The 15,245-nt window shown below is 39.4% G+C and overlaps 1 protein-coding gene across 3 annotated transcripts in view; it reads right to left on the bottom strand.

Annotated features, from left to right (window-relative positions):
* The window catches only part of DOCK11 (dedicator of cytokinesis 11), a 243,510-nt gene that overhangs the window by 78,729 nt on the left and 149,536 nt on the right, over positions 1-15,245 (bottom strand). For all 3 annotated transcript variants that reach the window (XR_474957.3, XM_001364195.3, XM_007507772.3), the window contains exons 33-34: positions 5,486-5,561; positions 4,843-4,955 (exon numbers count right to left, since the gene is read on the bottom strand). Coding sequence is in view for 2 of the 3 variants with exons in the window: in XM_001364195.3 (XP_001364232.1) it covers positions 4,843-4,955; positions 5,486-5,561 (189 nt within the window). In the remaining variant the exon portion in view is untranslated. The remainder of the gene's footprint in view (positions 1-4,842; positions 4,956-5,485; positions 5,562-15,245) is intronic.

Here is a 15,245-nt window from a genome sequence, read left to right as displayed (position 1 = left end):
GTTGAAAATTTCATTCAACAAAGACTCAAATCTTTTTTTCTCATGAATCCTGTTTGTGTGAGAATAAGACTGGCACTAAGGAAGAATCTACACACATTGATGTTTTTTCACCATCGTCTGAAAGTAAATAGAATAAAACTCCTAGTAAAGTCAATGGAAATCCGTCTTGGGGGTTGCCAGCAAGTTGCCACTCTGAAAATCGTTGGTAAATCACATCTCCACAAAGGCCAACTCTGATGCATCATCATTATTTGCCAGTAACTCTAGGTTCTAGAGGGCTATGCCAGTGGAACATAAACTTCATAGAATTCTACATAGCAGCAAGTCTCTGAGTATAGTTCTAGCATCAGACCAAGTCTAGAGACTAAGAGGCAGCTAAGTGATACAGTGTAGCGAGCACTGGGCCTGGAGTTAGGAAAACCTGAGTTCCAGTCCAGTTTCAGACACTTAGTAGTTAGTGTGACCTTGAGGAAAGTCATTTCACTTCTTTCTGCTCAGTTTCCTCAACTATATAATGAGGACAAAAATAGCAACTATCTCTCAGGGTTGTTGTGAGGATCGAATATTTGTAAAGCTTTTACTTTGTGTGGTCCACTCCTGAGTCCATAGCGACAATGGTGAAGCCACAGAAAAGGGGAGAGAGAATATGAACGATCATCATTTTTGAGGCCATACATATGGTTTTGAATATTAAATTAACCACATGTATTCTAAAGGGTTTAGAGTGCCAAGCCAGGAGCTGGGAAGACTCAACTTCATGAGTTCAAACCTGGGTTCAGATACTCACTAGCAGAGAGGAGAAAATTCCAAAAGAATGGGAAAATTAAAATAAACCATGTTAATATCCCAATAAGTTGACTGAGAGATCAATGGCTGCCTTATCTTTATAAAATTTTTATGAGAATAATCTATGTATATATCAAGGGATGAAAATATGATAAGGGAACAGGCTACTTTCTACATATGATCTAAAACAGATCATATCTTTACAGCCACATAATTGACTGATAGGTAAAAAAAAAATAAAAAATCCCTCTGCTTTTACTTTTTCAATTATACCCCCCCAAATCACTTGACTCAGTAGACCAAACCAAAGCCTTAAAGGCTCTTCTCTAATAAGGTACCTCCCATGTAATATTCTTTGATATAAATAGTCACAGAAGTAACTTTGTTTGACGATGCTCTTGCTATTAACATCCAAGGAGACACTTGCCAAAGGGATTCCTTGTGGATCCCATAAAAATAAAATGTCATGCTACAGGGGTTGAAGGGACATGTCTGAGGAGAGACTCTAAATGAACACTCTAATGCAAATACCAACAACATGGAAATGGGTGCAAATCAAGGACACATGTGATACCCAGTGGAATCGCGCATCGGCTGTGGGAGAGGTGGTGGGAGGAAAAGAAAATGATCTTTGTTTCCAATTAATAATGTTTGGAAATGACCAAATAAAATAATGTTTAAAAAAAATAAAATAAAATGTCATGGAGATTGTCTTTTGCAGGGTACAGATGGAAGAGGGATTTTTGTGGATGGCAAGGTGCTCCAGATTTCTTGAGATACTGATTGTTGCATTAAACCCCTAAATAGTGCATGGCCTCCTCAATGAATCTATGGTTAATAATAAGAATAATCCATAGAGGAAACTAAATGGATGGAGAATATCTAGTGTCCTTTCTATGAAAATGAATTTTGATGACCATTCCACTGAGTTATTACGGTGGAGACAAGCTCTAGAGATAACCAATGAGTTGGGACCAGAATTGTATAGGAGTAAGAGAGTGGGCTGGATGGCATTTGGGAAGTTGTACACTGTTTAAAAATTTCATGCTGATCCCTGAAGTAAAGGCCAGTGTTCTCCTTGAAATGCTGCATGGCAGCAAATCATGGAACACCACAATATCTTGAAGAATCAAAGTTGCATGTGATCCAAAAGGCAAACAAGAGGCAAACGGTTGACTTAAACAAGGTCTACCATTATTTGTGCTGATAACCTAAGCTCAACATGTGGTCCAAAGTGTATCACTGAGGACATGGGCAGTTATAAAAGGAAGAGAGACTTCAAGAGAGCAAGGAGAAAAGAGATGATTAGCCAAAGTAGTCTACTGGTACCTACAAAGTATAAAAAGACCCAAAGGCAGGCCTTCAGCATGCTGAGGCAGATCCTCTATGGAAGGTCATGGATAAGAATTTCATAGGATAAGAAAGCATGCATTGGAACTGAGATCTGCACCAATGTAAGAAGTTACAGATCTGTTGAAGGACTAAAATAATATCTTTGTGGAAATGACTGTATTTGTAGAATATTTGTTGTAAATAATCATCATCAATGCTATGTAAAAAGAACTCTTACACTAATCAGGATTCTGTTCTGTGATGTATGAATGGTGTAATAAGAGTGGCTCACATTTACAGGTTTACAAAGTGTTGGACATATGTTAACTCATTTGTCCTAAGTCTTTAAATCCCTAACTCTTTGATCTGTCTCCCTTCAAAATTGATTCTGAACCTCAAGTTAAAGAATCTGTCTGGATGAAAAGCAGGCAATTGAAAAAAATAGGATTAGAACAAGAGGCACGGCCTAGCTGTAGTTCAGAACTTAAGTCTTTGCAAATTAAACCTCTTGGCTTTATTTCATGACTTTTCTTACATGTTGAAGGTTGAGGCTGGGTACCAGAAGTGGAGTAAGCAGAAGTCTCTTAGTTATAGATTGGCATTTTAAAAGCAGGCAAAAATTTTCCACTTTACAGAAACTGGAAGTACACACTTGTCACAATTCCAAACTAGGCAAAGAAGATTTGGTATTACCCAGTGGTTTTGAGCAAGCCACTGTAATATCATCTACAAGGTAACACTGTAGGGGGCAGCAAGGTGGCAGTGAATAGATTGTCAAGCTTGAAGATCTGAGCTGTGACCTCAGATTCTTCCTAGTCATGTGATCCAGGACAAGTCACTTAACCCCTATTGCCTAGCTTTTCTTGTCCCCTCTGCTGTGGAACCAATACTTGTATCAATTATAAGACAGAAGGCAAGGGTTTTTTAAAAAGTTAACATTATAGGGCAGTGAGAAGAGCAACGGACTGTCAGAAGTCAGTAGATCTTCGAGACACTATGACCCACCCAGGGCAAACCAATCCCTACCCCTGTTCCCTTCCCGAATGGATCTGTTTCTTTTGTCCAATGAAGATTTTTAAGATTCCTTTCAGCTGTAGAATTTTAACTCTTTTCTTTTTTTCTTTGCCAGGTTAAGCTAGCCTCTGGAAATCTAGTAATGGCTTAGGAAGGGCCCACTTAGAGCCAAATATCTGGGCCTTTTTCCAACTCAGTGAAAGACCTTTCTGATACATTCTGATTATTGAGAGACTTTCAGATGAGCATCTTTAAAGGAAGAGAACTGAAATTCTTTTTTAACCTAGTGAACTTCATTACTCTACTGCAGAAGAATGCAAAGTTGAACCAGACCTTCTGGAATATGACCTCTCATCTTTTTATTAGTGAGTCATCAAGTAAGGAGATTTCAAAATTCTTTCAGCAACATGAATAAAAACATTGCCACCTTTATTATGGCAGAAATCCATCACTCACTGAGATACTTATTAAGCACATGCAATGTATCTTCTTGGATCAAGTGATGAAAATCAGAGCTCTATATATTCAAACACAGTAGTGAGGGTATGTGAGAGGCAGTGTGGCACAGAGAACAGAAGACTTGGGTTCCATTCCTGCCTTTGACACTTGCTAGGTCCCCACAGGACAGCTATTGGACCTCTTAGTGCCTTATGCTACTCCCTGTGATTCCAAGCCAAAGATGCATTGGTAGAGAAAGGGGGATCCTGGTTCTGGTTCTCCATGCCCTCCTCCTGCTTCAAAGATCAGGGATCATGGTATATTTCATGCTGATTGTCCCTAGGGGCAGGGGCTATTGGTTTTAACTTTCTATTACCAGCATGTAGCACAGTGCCTGGCACAGTAGGCACTTATTAGATGCTCACTGAATAAATGATTTTAGGTAAATAACGCCTGAAAAGAATGCAAATTCACCTCCACTGACTTCCCTTGCATCAGAGACTAGATAGTACATGTACTTCAAACCTGATTACTTGCCATTTGGAATGCTTTTCACGGTGCTAAGAATGAAAGATGATAATAATCACAGACATTTCTTTAGTGTTTTAAACTTTGCAAGGCATATTACATGTTATCATTTTTGATTCTCATAATTATTTTGTGAGGCATGTATTACAGTTAGTTTTATACATGCTATACAGATAAGGAAACTGAGGCTTGGAAAATTTAAATGATTTGCCCAGGAACACATGGCAGGTGCTGGGGGAGGGGAGGAGGAGGGGCATGCAAATTTTACAAAATTCAGTTCTGTTTTCAAGTCAGAAACTTTTCGTAGTACCACGTTCTTAGAATTAGTCCTCTCCAATTTAAGTGTTTCTTAGAAATGGGTGGGGGTTAGGAAATAAATGTTTCTTGTCTATCATGTGCCAGATATTGTGCAAGGTAATATATAGATAGCATCCCATTTGATCTTCACAACAACCTTGGGAGGCAGGTGCCATAATTATCTCCATTTTACAGTTAAGGCAACTAAGGCAGACAGAAGTTAAATGACTTATCCAGGGTCACAGGTGTAGGAATTATCTGAGGTCCCTCCAAGCCCAATACTAACTATTTTGCCACCAGCTGCCAAGTAATACTTATCAAATGGTTAGTGAGGAAAACTAAAATGACTTCCCAGACCCAGAATTAAGAAACCGTAAAGATTTTCATCTTCCAAGGAAAGAAACCTTTGGACACCATTACCCATCTATCCCTGGGCCTGTTTCTTACATTGTCAGAAGCACCGCTTTGGTCAGGAGAGCTGCCCACCACATCTGTGCTCAGGGAGCCTCTTGAATCTTCTCTTTTGATTCCATGTCCATTGGGAAATGAGGCTCCATAGGCTGGAAAAACAACATACTTCTAAATGTCAGTAATGAGAAAGAAATTGCCAAGAAATTTCCAAAGTCAGCATTTGACTAATTATGAATATTATGTTTTTAGAGAAATCCTGGCTATCTAAAACAGGAAATGTTTGCAAAATATCTCCTGAAAGCAAAGAAGAAGAAATGCCCTGTAGGGCTATATCTTGTTATGCTCCAACATACACAAGGATAGTTCAAGAAATTCCTTGGAAGGAATAACAAGTCCCAGAATGTCAGAGGTGGAAGAGACCTTACAAACCACTGAATCCAACCTCTTCACATGTTGGCTTGGGCTCACTGGGGATCCCTCGACTAGTGAGGGAGGGATTCAAGATGGGAATCCACTTGATTCTCAGTCCAGGCTCTTTTTTCTTCCTTCTGTTTTCCTACTCTAACTCAGACTGACAACACCTGACCTAAACGCAGATGTCTAAGCAACAAAAGGGGCATTCTTGTGGTTATGAAGCTTCTCTGAAGAGCATGTTGACTGCTGAAAAGGGCTTCCTTACCTGCATCTTTTTCTGCCACCAGACTTGCTCTATTTGAAGGTGAAGTAAAGCCACATACAAATTCATCCCTGGATGCCTGAAACACATTTTAAACACGTCACCAAATCAAGAACTTGTCTGTGCCCCAAACTGTCAACTACCTAAATGTCCAAAACTTAGAGACTGGTTGAATAAATGATGTTATACACTAAGTCCTTGTTTATGATGACAAATAGGAAGTATGTAATGGTCTACATGAAGACATTTGAGGTGATTTCAGTACAATGACAACTGTATACACACTGAAAAGAGAAAGATAGAAAGACACAGAAAGAAACATCATGACTGAGTGTTTCATCCAAGATCTTATACCTTCTTTTATTGCCCTGTTTGTTTCTGGTAGAAGCTTATTAAGTTTATAATTTAAAATAGGATTTTGAGAGAATTCTATATAATGGAAAAATGCTGGCTTGATCTTAAACAAAGATGCAGCTAGTTGACTGCTTAAGTCCAATCAACTAAAGCAGAATGCTAGCTATTAAGATCAATTCGTTACGCAGTTGACAGTCATTGCTTACAAAATCAACATGCTCAGAACCTCAAATCTTTGTTTCCTCCATTGTTGACACTATCACCCAGTACAGATGCTACTTGTAGTCACAGATGTCTAAAACTATTCTGTGGTTTCAAAAGAAAGTTTCTGAGAAGCTCTGATTTTAAAAGGCACATCACCAAGGATAAATAGTCAGAGCTGGATATATTTTTACAAGTAGTGACAGGAAAGCCGAAGCTCAGAGTGACAAATGGCAGTGACAATGCAGTGATCCCAGCATTGCAAAGGAACTGAGACTGACAAAACAGTGACCAACAATCATGACTCCAAAAGGTGGATGCTGAATAATCCTCCCCACTTCTTGGTAAAGAGGTGATGAACTAGAAATACAGATTAAGAATACATTTTTGGACATAGGTAACACTATGGATTGGCTTTGCATACCTTTGCTAACTTGTTTGTTATAAGGGAAAGCTTTCTTTTGGGGGAGAGGGGATATCATATAAATCTTCTTTTTCTCCTCTCAGCATAATTTAAATTTAATGTTTCTCAAGTTCATATTTTTTTAAAAAAAGAAATGCCAAGGACAACAAATTCTTTATAGCTATGTTGAAAGGGAGGAAGGAAATGGACTCTGCTTGACAAAGATGATATTATATTGATGGATGATAAAAAGAAGACTAAATTATTCAATTTCTAGTTTTAGTCTATCTTAGTTTTTTATAAAAGAGAATGATTTTCAAACCTGCAAGGGCAGAACATCATTTACAGGGAACTGAAGACTAAAATTATAGTAAGATAAATAACGTCCTCACGGGACATTACTTGCCTTCCTATAGACTCTTATGATCCTGCCAAAATTGACCTCTTCTTTGCACAAGTCTCATCTTCATGCCTTTGCACTGGCTATCCCTGGGCCTGGACTGCTCTGTCCTTTCTTACCCCTGCCTTCTTTTAAGATGCAGCTCAGGCACCATCTTCTGCTCAAAGCTTACCTGATCCCCCCCTCAACTGTTAATGACTTCTCTTGCACAATATCTTCTATTTGGCTATTCTGTATATAGCTATATCTACTAACTTTATATTTCTGCTGAAGGTTTTTTAAAACCTTACCTTTTATCCTAGCATCAATACTAAGTAGCAGTTACAAGACAGAAGAGTGGTAAGGGATGGGCAATGGGGGTCAAGTAATTTGCCCCGGGTCACACAGCTAGGAAGTGTCTGAGGTCATAAATGAACCCAAAACCTTCCATCTCTAGGCCTGGCTCTATCCACTGCGCCACCCAGCTGCCCCAGAATATGTGTTCATATGTACTTATTTCTTCCTTTAGATGTAAGTTCTTTGTGAGTAGGAATTGTTTCATTCTGTGTGTTTGAATCCCTAGCACAATGTCTGACACACAGTAGAGCCTTAATAAATACTTGTGGATAGTTTGATTGATTAAGAAGAGTACTCCACTATCTCAAATGAGTTCCAGTCTCTAGGCCTGGATTAATTGCATCATGGAATTAGATACTGAAACAATTTGGAGATATGCTCATGGAACTACTACTTCTTTTTCTTATTAATTTAAGAAATTACACCAACATACTAAAATGATACTACCCCAAAATGAGACATCACAGACAATGACAGAAGACAAGTGCCCAGATTTCTAAGAGTACAGAAAGCATATGCCAGAAACAACAACGTGGTAAGTGTGATGTTGATGCTGGGCTAAATTCTAGCTCCATCATTACTAAGCAGTTACTTACTATAACTGTAAGAAGAGGAAATGTTGATCAAGAGAATCAGCGTGGATTCATGAAGAACAAGTTATGCCTAACTCCATTTCCCTTTTCCCCTATTGCTAGATGAGATTTTATTATTAGCAATGTCATCTGCAAAGTTTCTTTTCGTAGCTTTGTAAAAAGAATGGAGAAATGTTAGCCAGTGACAGTGCGTATATTCCCAGCTAACTGTGCAAGGGGACTGCTGATTACCAGATGGATTCCAGCATGCCCATGATCTCCTGTGCTCAGCCTTCTCCTGATCAATGATGATATCAATGGATTAAAGATATACATACATGTTTAACAAATGTGCAGATGGCATAAAGTTGGGAGAAATGCGGGATGAATGCCAGAACTGCCCTTGAAATGCAGTATATTAGTCTGAAGCCAACAAGATGAAATTTAATATGCTAGAGGGGCTGTAGGAATACAAGCTCACTGATGCCCTGGTGGAGAAGCTGTGTGTTGGTCCACCCATTCTAGAAAGCTATTTTAAATTATATGAAAAAAGGCACTAGTATCCTTTGATCTACTCAAAAGCTTCGGTGGGCAAATACCTAGGAGGTCAAAGATGGGAGAAAGCATAATATAGTGGTCTCATTTGCTTTACTGTACTTCTCTTGGCAGATAGATTCCTAAATATTTTATATGGTCTAGAGTGACTTTAGATGGAGTTTCTCATTTTAACTCCTGCTGCTGAGTTTTGTTGGAATAATTTTTGTGGGTTTATCTTGTATCCTACAACTTTGTTAAAGTTGTTAATTATTTCTACTAGCCTGATTTTCTGGGATTCTTTAAGTAGACCATCATATTATCTGCAAAGAGTGATAGCTTGCTCCACTCATTATCTATTTTAATACCTTCAATTTCTTTTTCTTCTCTAATCGCCACAGCTAGTGTACCATGTTCAATAGTAGAGGTGATAATGGGCATCCTTGCTTCACTCCTGATCTTATTGGGAAGGCTTCTAGTTTATCCCCATTGCAGATGATGTTTGCTGATGGTTTTAGATACATGATGTTTATTATTTTTAGGAAAGACCCTTCTATTCCTATACTTTCTAGTGTTTTCAATAGGAATGGGTGTTGTATTCTGTCAAAGGCTTTTTCTGCATCTATTGAGATAACCATGTGATTTTTGTCGGTTTGCTTGTTAATATGGTCAATTATGTGGATGGTTTTCCTAATATCGAACCATCCTTGCATTCCTGGTATAAACCCCACTTGATCATAGTGAATAATCCTCGTGATCACTTGCTGGAGACTTTTTGCTAGTATTCTATTTAAGACTTTTGCATCTATAAAATTGGTCTGTAGTTTTCTTTCTCCCTTTTTGGTCAGCCTGGCTTTGGAATTAGTACCATATTGGTGTCATAAAAAGAATTTGGTATAACTCCTTCTACTTCACTACTCAAGGGAAGAGTTCTAATGGAGTTGGGGAAGGAAAGTCATAGGGGGAGTAATGTAGAGAAAAGAGGCAATAATGTAGGGAAAAGATAAAATTTAATAGGGGCAAATGTAAAGGCCTACCTTTAGGTTAAAAAAAGGACTCATCCAGTTATAGGCCTACTATGGGGGAGGGGAAGGAGAAGAAAGAGCTGGCTCTTTAGTAGTGCTTGGGAAAAAGGTCTGGCAGTTTTAGTGTACAAGCTCAATGTGATCCAAAAATATGGGCCTCATTAAGAGAACACTAGTGTCCAAAACAAGATTTATATGAGTCCCACTGGATTCTGGTCAGGTCAGATCCAAGGGATTGGATCTAGTTCAGGGCAACAGATTTCATTTTTAATTTCTACTGATATCTTTGTTGTGACATCACCTTCATTTCCCAATATAACACCCTCCCTTCTCCCTGCCCAATAACAAAGAATTTTTTAAAAAGGACCACCACATTTTAGTAAAACAAAATATTAACCAAGTCAGACATTCTATAAAATGTCCTCCTCCCAAAGTCCCCTGCATCTGCAAGTAAGGGGGAGATGCATTTCTCACACCTTTTCTCAGGGGTCAAATTCAGTCATCACAGTATCAAGTTGTCACTGTAGTTGCCGTTTACACTACTGAACATGTAATAACTGTTGGGGTGGTCCTGCTTACATTCTCTTGTATCAGACCACTTCATTGAGGTTTCCCCAGGCTGCTCTGAATTCTTCATAGTCATTACTTGGGGGTAGTAGGGGTGGAGAATGGGTTCCCTATCTTTGTGCCACCGTATCCAGCCATATTCATGACTTCTTCCAGCACAGTGATATTCCATTATTAATGGACCACAGTTTGCTTGGCTATTCCCCAGTAAATAGGTATATACTTTGTTTCCAGCTCTCCTCTATTACAAGAAGTACTGTTTTATAAATAGTTTGGAATATAAGGGGTCTTTCTTTTTATCTTTGACTTCCTTGGGGGTATATGCCTAGCAGTGGGATCTCTGGGTCAGAGTATAGATATTGTATTTGCTTTTTTAATAAATCCAAATTATTTTCTAGAATGGGACAAGGACTAGAGCTGTAATTTCACTGATGTAAGGAACTCCTAGTTGAGAACATTCTCTCTATCAATGCAAGCCAGCATTTTCTCTGCAATTTGTAGTCTTTCTGGCTTCTTGCAATATTTTCTCCTTAGCTTAGAAGCTCTTGAATTTGGCAATTACATTCCTGGGGGTTGTCTTCTGAGAATTTAGTGTAGAGGGTGATCTATGGGCTCTTTCAATGTCTATTTTGCCCTCTTGTTCAAGAACATCAGGGCAGTTTTCTTGGATAATTTCTTGTAGTATGATGTCAAAGTTTCTGTTTATTTCTGGGTTTTAAGGTAGACCTATGATTCTAAAGTTGTCTCTCCTTAACCTGTTTTCCAAATCATTTGTTTTCTCAACAAGATATTTCATGTTTCCTTCTAGTCTGTCAATCTTTTGACTTTGCTTTCTTGTGTCTTGTGAGATCATTAGCTTCTATTTGCCCAATTCTAGTCTTTAAAGACTGGTTTTCCACTATAATCTTTGGATTTCCCTTTTTGGTTTGGCCTATCCTGCTTTTCATGGCTTCTAGCAGGTCATTTCTGGTCTTCAATCTGATTATCATTTCATTTGATTTCTGAGCTTCTTTTTCCAAGTGGGAGATTCTGTCTTTTAAACTGTTATTTTCTTCTTGCACTATTTCTCAATTTCTTCCCAAGTTTTTCCTATCTTCTTAACTTGGTTCTCAAATTCAGCCTGATTTCTTGGAGAACTTGGGACTAATTTCCATTTTGAGGAAGAAGTTTGGATGTGTTTGCTTGTTTGTCATCCTCTGCTATCTCCTCTGTAGTTTGTTGTTTCTCTAAGTAGAAATTATCCAGAGTCAAAGGCTTTTTCTTATTTTTTTTTAGTAGTTATAGATTGTATTTCTTGGGTGTTGCCTATTTCTATGTTAGTTTTTTTCTTCCCTTCCCAGCCACTCCCAGTCTGAGTGAGTAGAGTAGGCAGCTCTCTGTGTATCAAGCTTCAGCATGGTTTTGCCTGAGGCTATTTTTCAGTCTCCATTGAGTCTGCTGTGGGCAGCCTCTCTCTGCCCTATCTCTGTGCCCAAGCTCCATGCTTCTCAGCAGGTTTGTGGTGTCCTCAGCCAGCGAGAACCTAGTGATTGCCCTGTGTTTGCTCCGATTCTGGTGTGCTCTCTCTGACTCTGGCATGGTAGATGTAATGGAGGAGGGGTGATCAGTTCTCTCCTTGGTGTGAGCAATTCTATCCCCCTATAGCCTGGAAATGCCCAAACCCTGCCTACCTCCAAGTCTGCACCTTCACTAATGGCCTTCACTAATCTGATTCTGTTCCCTGTTCTTTTGAGGCTTTCCACATTGGTCAGTGGTGAGGAGAAAGAGTCCCTTGCTACTATTCTACAGCCATTTTAGCCCGGAAGATCTGCAATTTGTAGTTTTAAAAAGTTGCCCAGAACATTTAGTGGTTAAGTGACTTGCTCAGGGTCCCAAAGCCAGTATGTGGCAAAAGTGAGACTTTTACCCATAGCTGCCTGGCTCCAAGGCCAGCTCTCTAGCCATTACATCATGGTGATATTGTTACAGAATGATTAATTTGCCAAGAGTGCACGAGTGTCCTTTTCTTTCCTTAAACTTTTTAACATTAACTATTCCCACCTTTTTCCATCTTTACCAATTTGCTGAGTATGAGGTGAAACCTCAGAGGCCTTGATTTACATTCCATTCATTATTAGTTTTCATTATTATTGGTGGTTGATAGCTTACAGTTCTTTAAAAAAATTTTAACCCTCACTTTGCATCTTAGAATCAGTACTGTGTTTGATGGCAGAAGATCAGAAGGGCTAGGCAATGGGGGTTAAGTAACTTGCCCAGAATCACACAGCTAGAAGTGTCTGAGGTCATATCTGAAAACAGAACCTCCCATCTATAGGCCTGGCTCTTAATCTACTGAGGCATGTAGCTGCCCCTTTGCAATTCTTTTAAGAATTGTGTGTTGAAAGGAGTAGAACCAGGAGAACATTGTACACAGAGACTGATACACTGTGGCACAATTGAATGTAATGGACTTCTCTACTAGCAGCAATGCATTGACCCAGGATAATTCAGAGGAACTTATGAGAAAGAACGCTATCCACATCCAGAGAAAGAACTGTGGGAATAGAAACACAGAAGAAAAACAACTGCTTGATCACATGGGTCAATGGGGATATGACTGGGGATCTAGACTCTAACCAATCACCCTAATGCAAATACCAATAATATGGAAATAAGTCTTGATCAATGATAAAACCCAGTGGAATTACGCATCGGCTATGGGAGTGGGTGGGAGGAGGAGAGGGAAAGAATATGAATCTTGCAACCATGGAAAAATCTTCAAAATTAGTTAATTAAATAAAATTTTCCAAATAAAAAAAAAGACTTCTGTGTTTCTCCCCTTTGTCCACCTATCAATTGGGGAATAGTTTTTAGTGTTTTATGATGATGTTAGTTCCCTATATGCTTGTATATTAGACCTTTATTAGAACTATGTAAGGTAAAAATCATCCCCCCATTCATCATTTCCCTTCTTTTCTCCATTTATGTTGATTTTGTGCAAAAGCTTTTTATTTTTATGTAATTGAAATGATCTATTTTATCTTTTGGGTTCACCACTACCCCTTGCTTTTTTAAGAATTCTTCTTTGGGTCATACCTAAGATAGATACCTAATCTGTTTTCCTTTTCATTTTTCTTATAGTTCCAACTTTAGTCGAAGGTGTAATATAACTGTAATATGAGGGCAGGGAGTGAATGGAGTTTTCCCTCCCTGCTGGGTCAGGATCAGAATAAAGTAAAGATGGAGTAGAGTCAAGTAGAGAGAGGATAGATTGCCTGTCCTCTCAGCTCTCCCTGACAAACCCTACTCTGGTTGCCTTTCAAGACCTAACTTCCTGTTCCCTCAGAGATCATGGCTAAACAGGCTTGATACAATTAGCTTCTTTCTCCCTGGGGAGAGGAATGTCACTTCTCTCCCCCCAACTTCAAGTCTCTCTCTAGATGTGATGGAGTCCTAGTCACTTGTTCTTATTAAACTGATTTATTCTAAGGGAACAAGGCAAGGGATAGGGAAGATGAGTTTAGGAATGAGGCAGAAGGGAAGAGGGAGCAGGGGGTCCCTAGAATAACTGAAACCCCATCTCCCCAAAGTCTGGCAGATCAGGCTTTGTTGATCTGACACCCTGGGGTCAGTTAGAAGAAGTCCTGGCTCTAACTGCCTCGGTAATTGTAACCAGTCCAGGACTTTAGGGGATCTGGAGGAAATCTTCCTCCTAGTAAACAGTTTCCAGCTGAAGTCCTATTCACTTTTGTCTCCTTGGGGTATTGAGGTCAAGCTTTCATAGGAGGAGATGAGTGGTGGTTCAGAGGTCCACCCAATCCACCTTCCTGGTAGCTTTTCAGAGAGAAGAATCTTTCCAGCTGTCCAGATCAGCTCACTTCCTCTCCTTTTCTCAGAATTTTCTCTCCTTCCTGCCCTTCCCCCATTCCTACAGGATTCTCCAGCTTGCCAGATCTGCTTCTCTCTTTTTTGCTGGCTGATTAAGTTCAGTTTATCTCTTAGAAAGGTCACAGTGAATTTAATTTTAATTTAAGTGAACATTGTGTGTTCACTGTGGTATACATACAGTATAAGATTTTGGTCAAAATTGAATTTTCTTCATACTGCTTTCTACTTTACCTAGCAATTCTGAGCAAACAGGGATCCCATCTTTGGCTGCCACTGACCTCTACCTTCTTCACCCCTCTCTCAATCCTGATGCAGCCTTCCTGCTTGTGTTCTGTGGAGTCTTCCCAGGGTACCCTATGCCAGCCTAGAACCCAGAGCTTTCTCTAGTGTACTAGAGGCTCTTTCTAGACCAGGCCTACTTCCAATCACCAGTTCCTAACTCCAAGTCAAATACCCCTGGACCATGCTATTCACTTGCTCTTGACTTCTTGAGGATGGGCCACCTAAGCTTCACAGAACATATTGCTACATGACACAAGGCTGGACATCAGTGGGGAAGGGGGGAGAATGACCCTGTGTACCTGGCCACCCTTTCTAACAATGGCTGCACTTTTACTCATGTCCATTTATTCACTGCCTGCCCTGGGTAAATAGCACGCATACGTGTACATGTACACATGTCCTACCCTCATTCTCTCTCTTCTTTGGTTAAACTCTATCGTAGCACAGAGCCCTTCTGATCTTCATGGCTGTCCTGCTTCTCTCTGCTGACACAGTCTAACCAGAGATCCACAGCATTGGAAGAGGGAAGGTTTGGTGTTGAGTTCTGTTCCAAGTGTGAAAGTCAGCTTGCACAGTCTAGCTGCCAGAAGCCTGGCAGCTGTGGGAGGGGGTGGAGCAGGGAGTAAAGGCATTAATGAGTGTGGGAGACATTAGGTTTGGATCAAACCTCACACCCTACACCAAGATAAACTCAGAATGGGTAAATGACTTGAAAATAAAGAAGTAAACTATAAGTAAATCAGGCGAACACAGAATAGTATACATGTCAGACCTTTGGGAAGGGAAAGACTTTAAAACCAAGCAAGACTTAGAAAGAGTCACAAAATTTAAAATAAATAATTCTGACTACATCAAATTAAAAAGCTTTTGTACAAACAAAACCAATGCAATCAAATTGAGAAGGGAAGCAACAAATTGGGAAACAATCTTCATAAAAACCTCTGACAAAGGTTTAATTACTCAAATTTATAAAGAGCTAAACCAATTGTACAAAAAAATCAAGCCATTCTCCAATGGATAAATGGGCAAGGGACATGAATAGGCAATTTTCAGTTAAAGAAATCAAAACTATTAATAAGCTCATGGAAAAGTGCTCTAAATCTCTGATCATCAGAGAGATGCAAATTAAAACAACTCTGAGGTATCACCTCACACCTAGCAGATTGGCTAACATGACAGCAAAGGAAAGTAATGAATGCTGGAGGGGATGTGGCAAAGTAGG

The sequence above is a fragment of the Monodelphis domestica genome, chromosome X, assembly GCF_027887165.1.
Source record: "Monodelphis domestica isolate mMonDom1 chromosome X, mMonDom1.pri, whole genome shotgun sequence".
Lineage (NCBI taxonomy): Eukaryota > Metazoa > Chordata > Mammalia > Didelphimorphia > Didelphidae > Monodelphis > Monodelphis domestica.
This window is presented reverse-complemented; position numbering and strand designations above follow the sequence as displayed.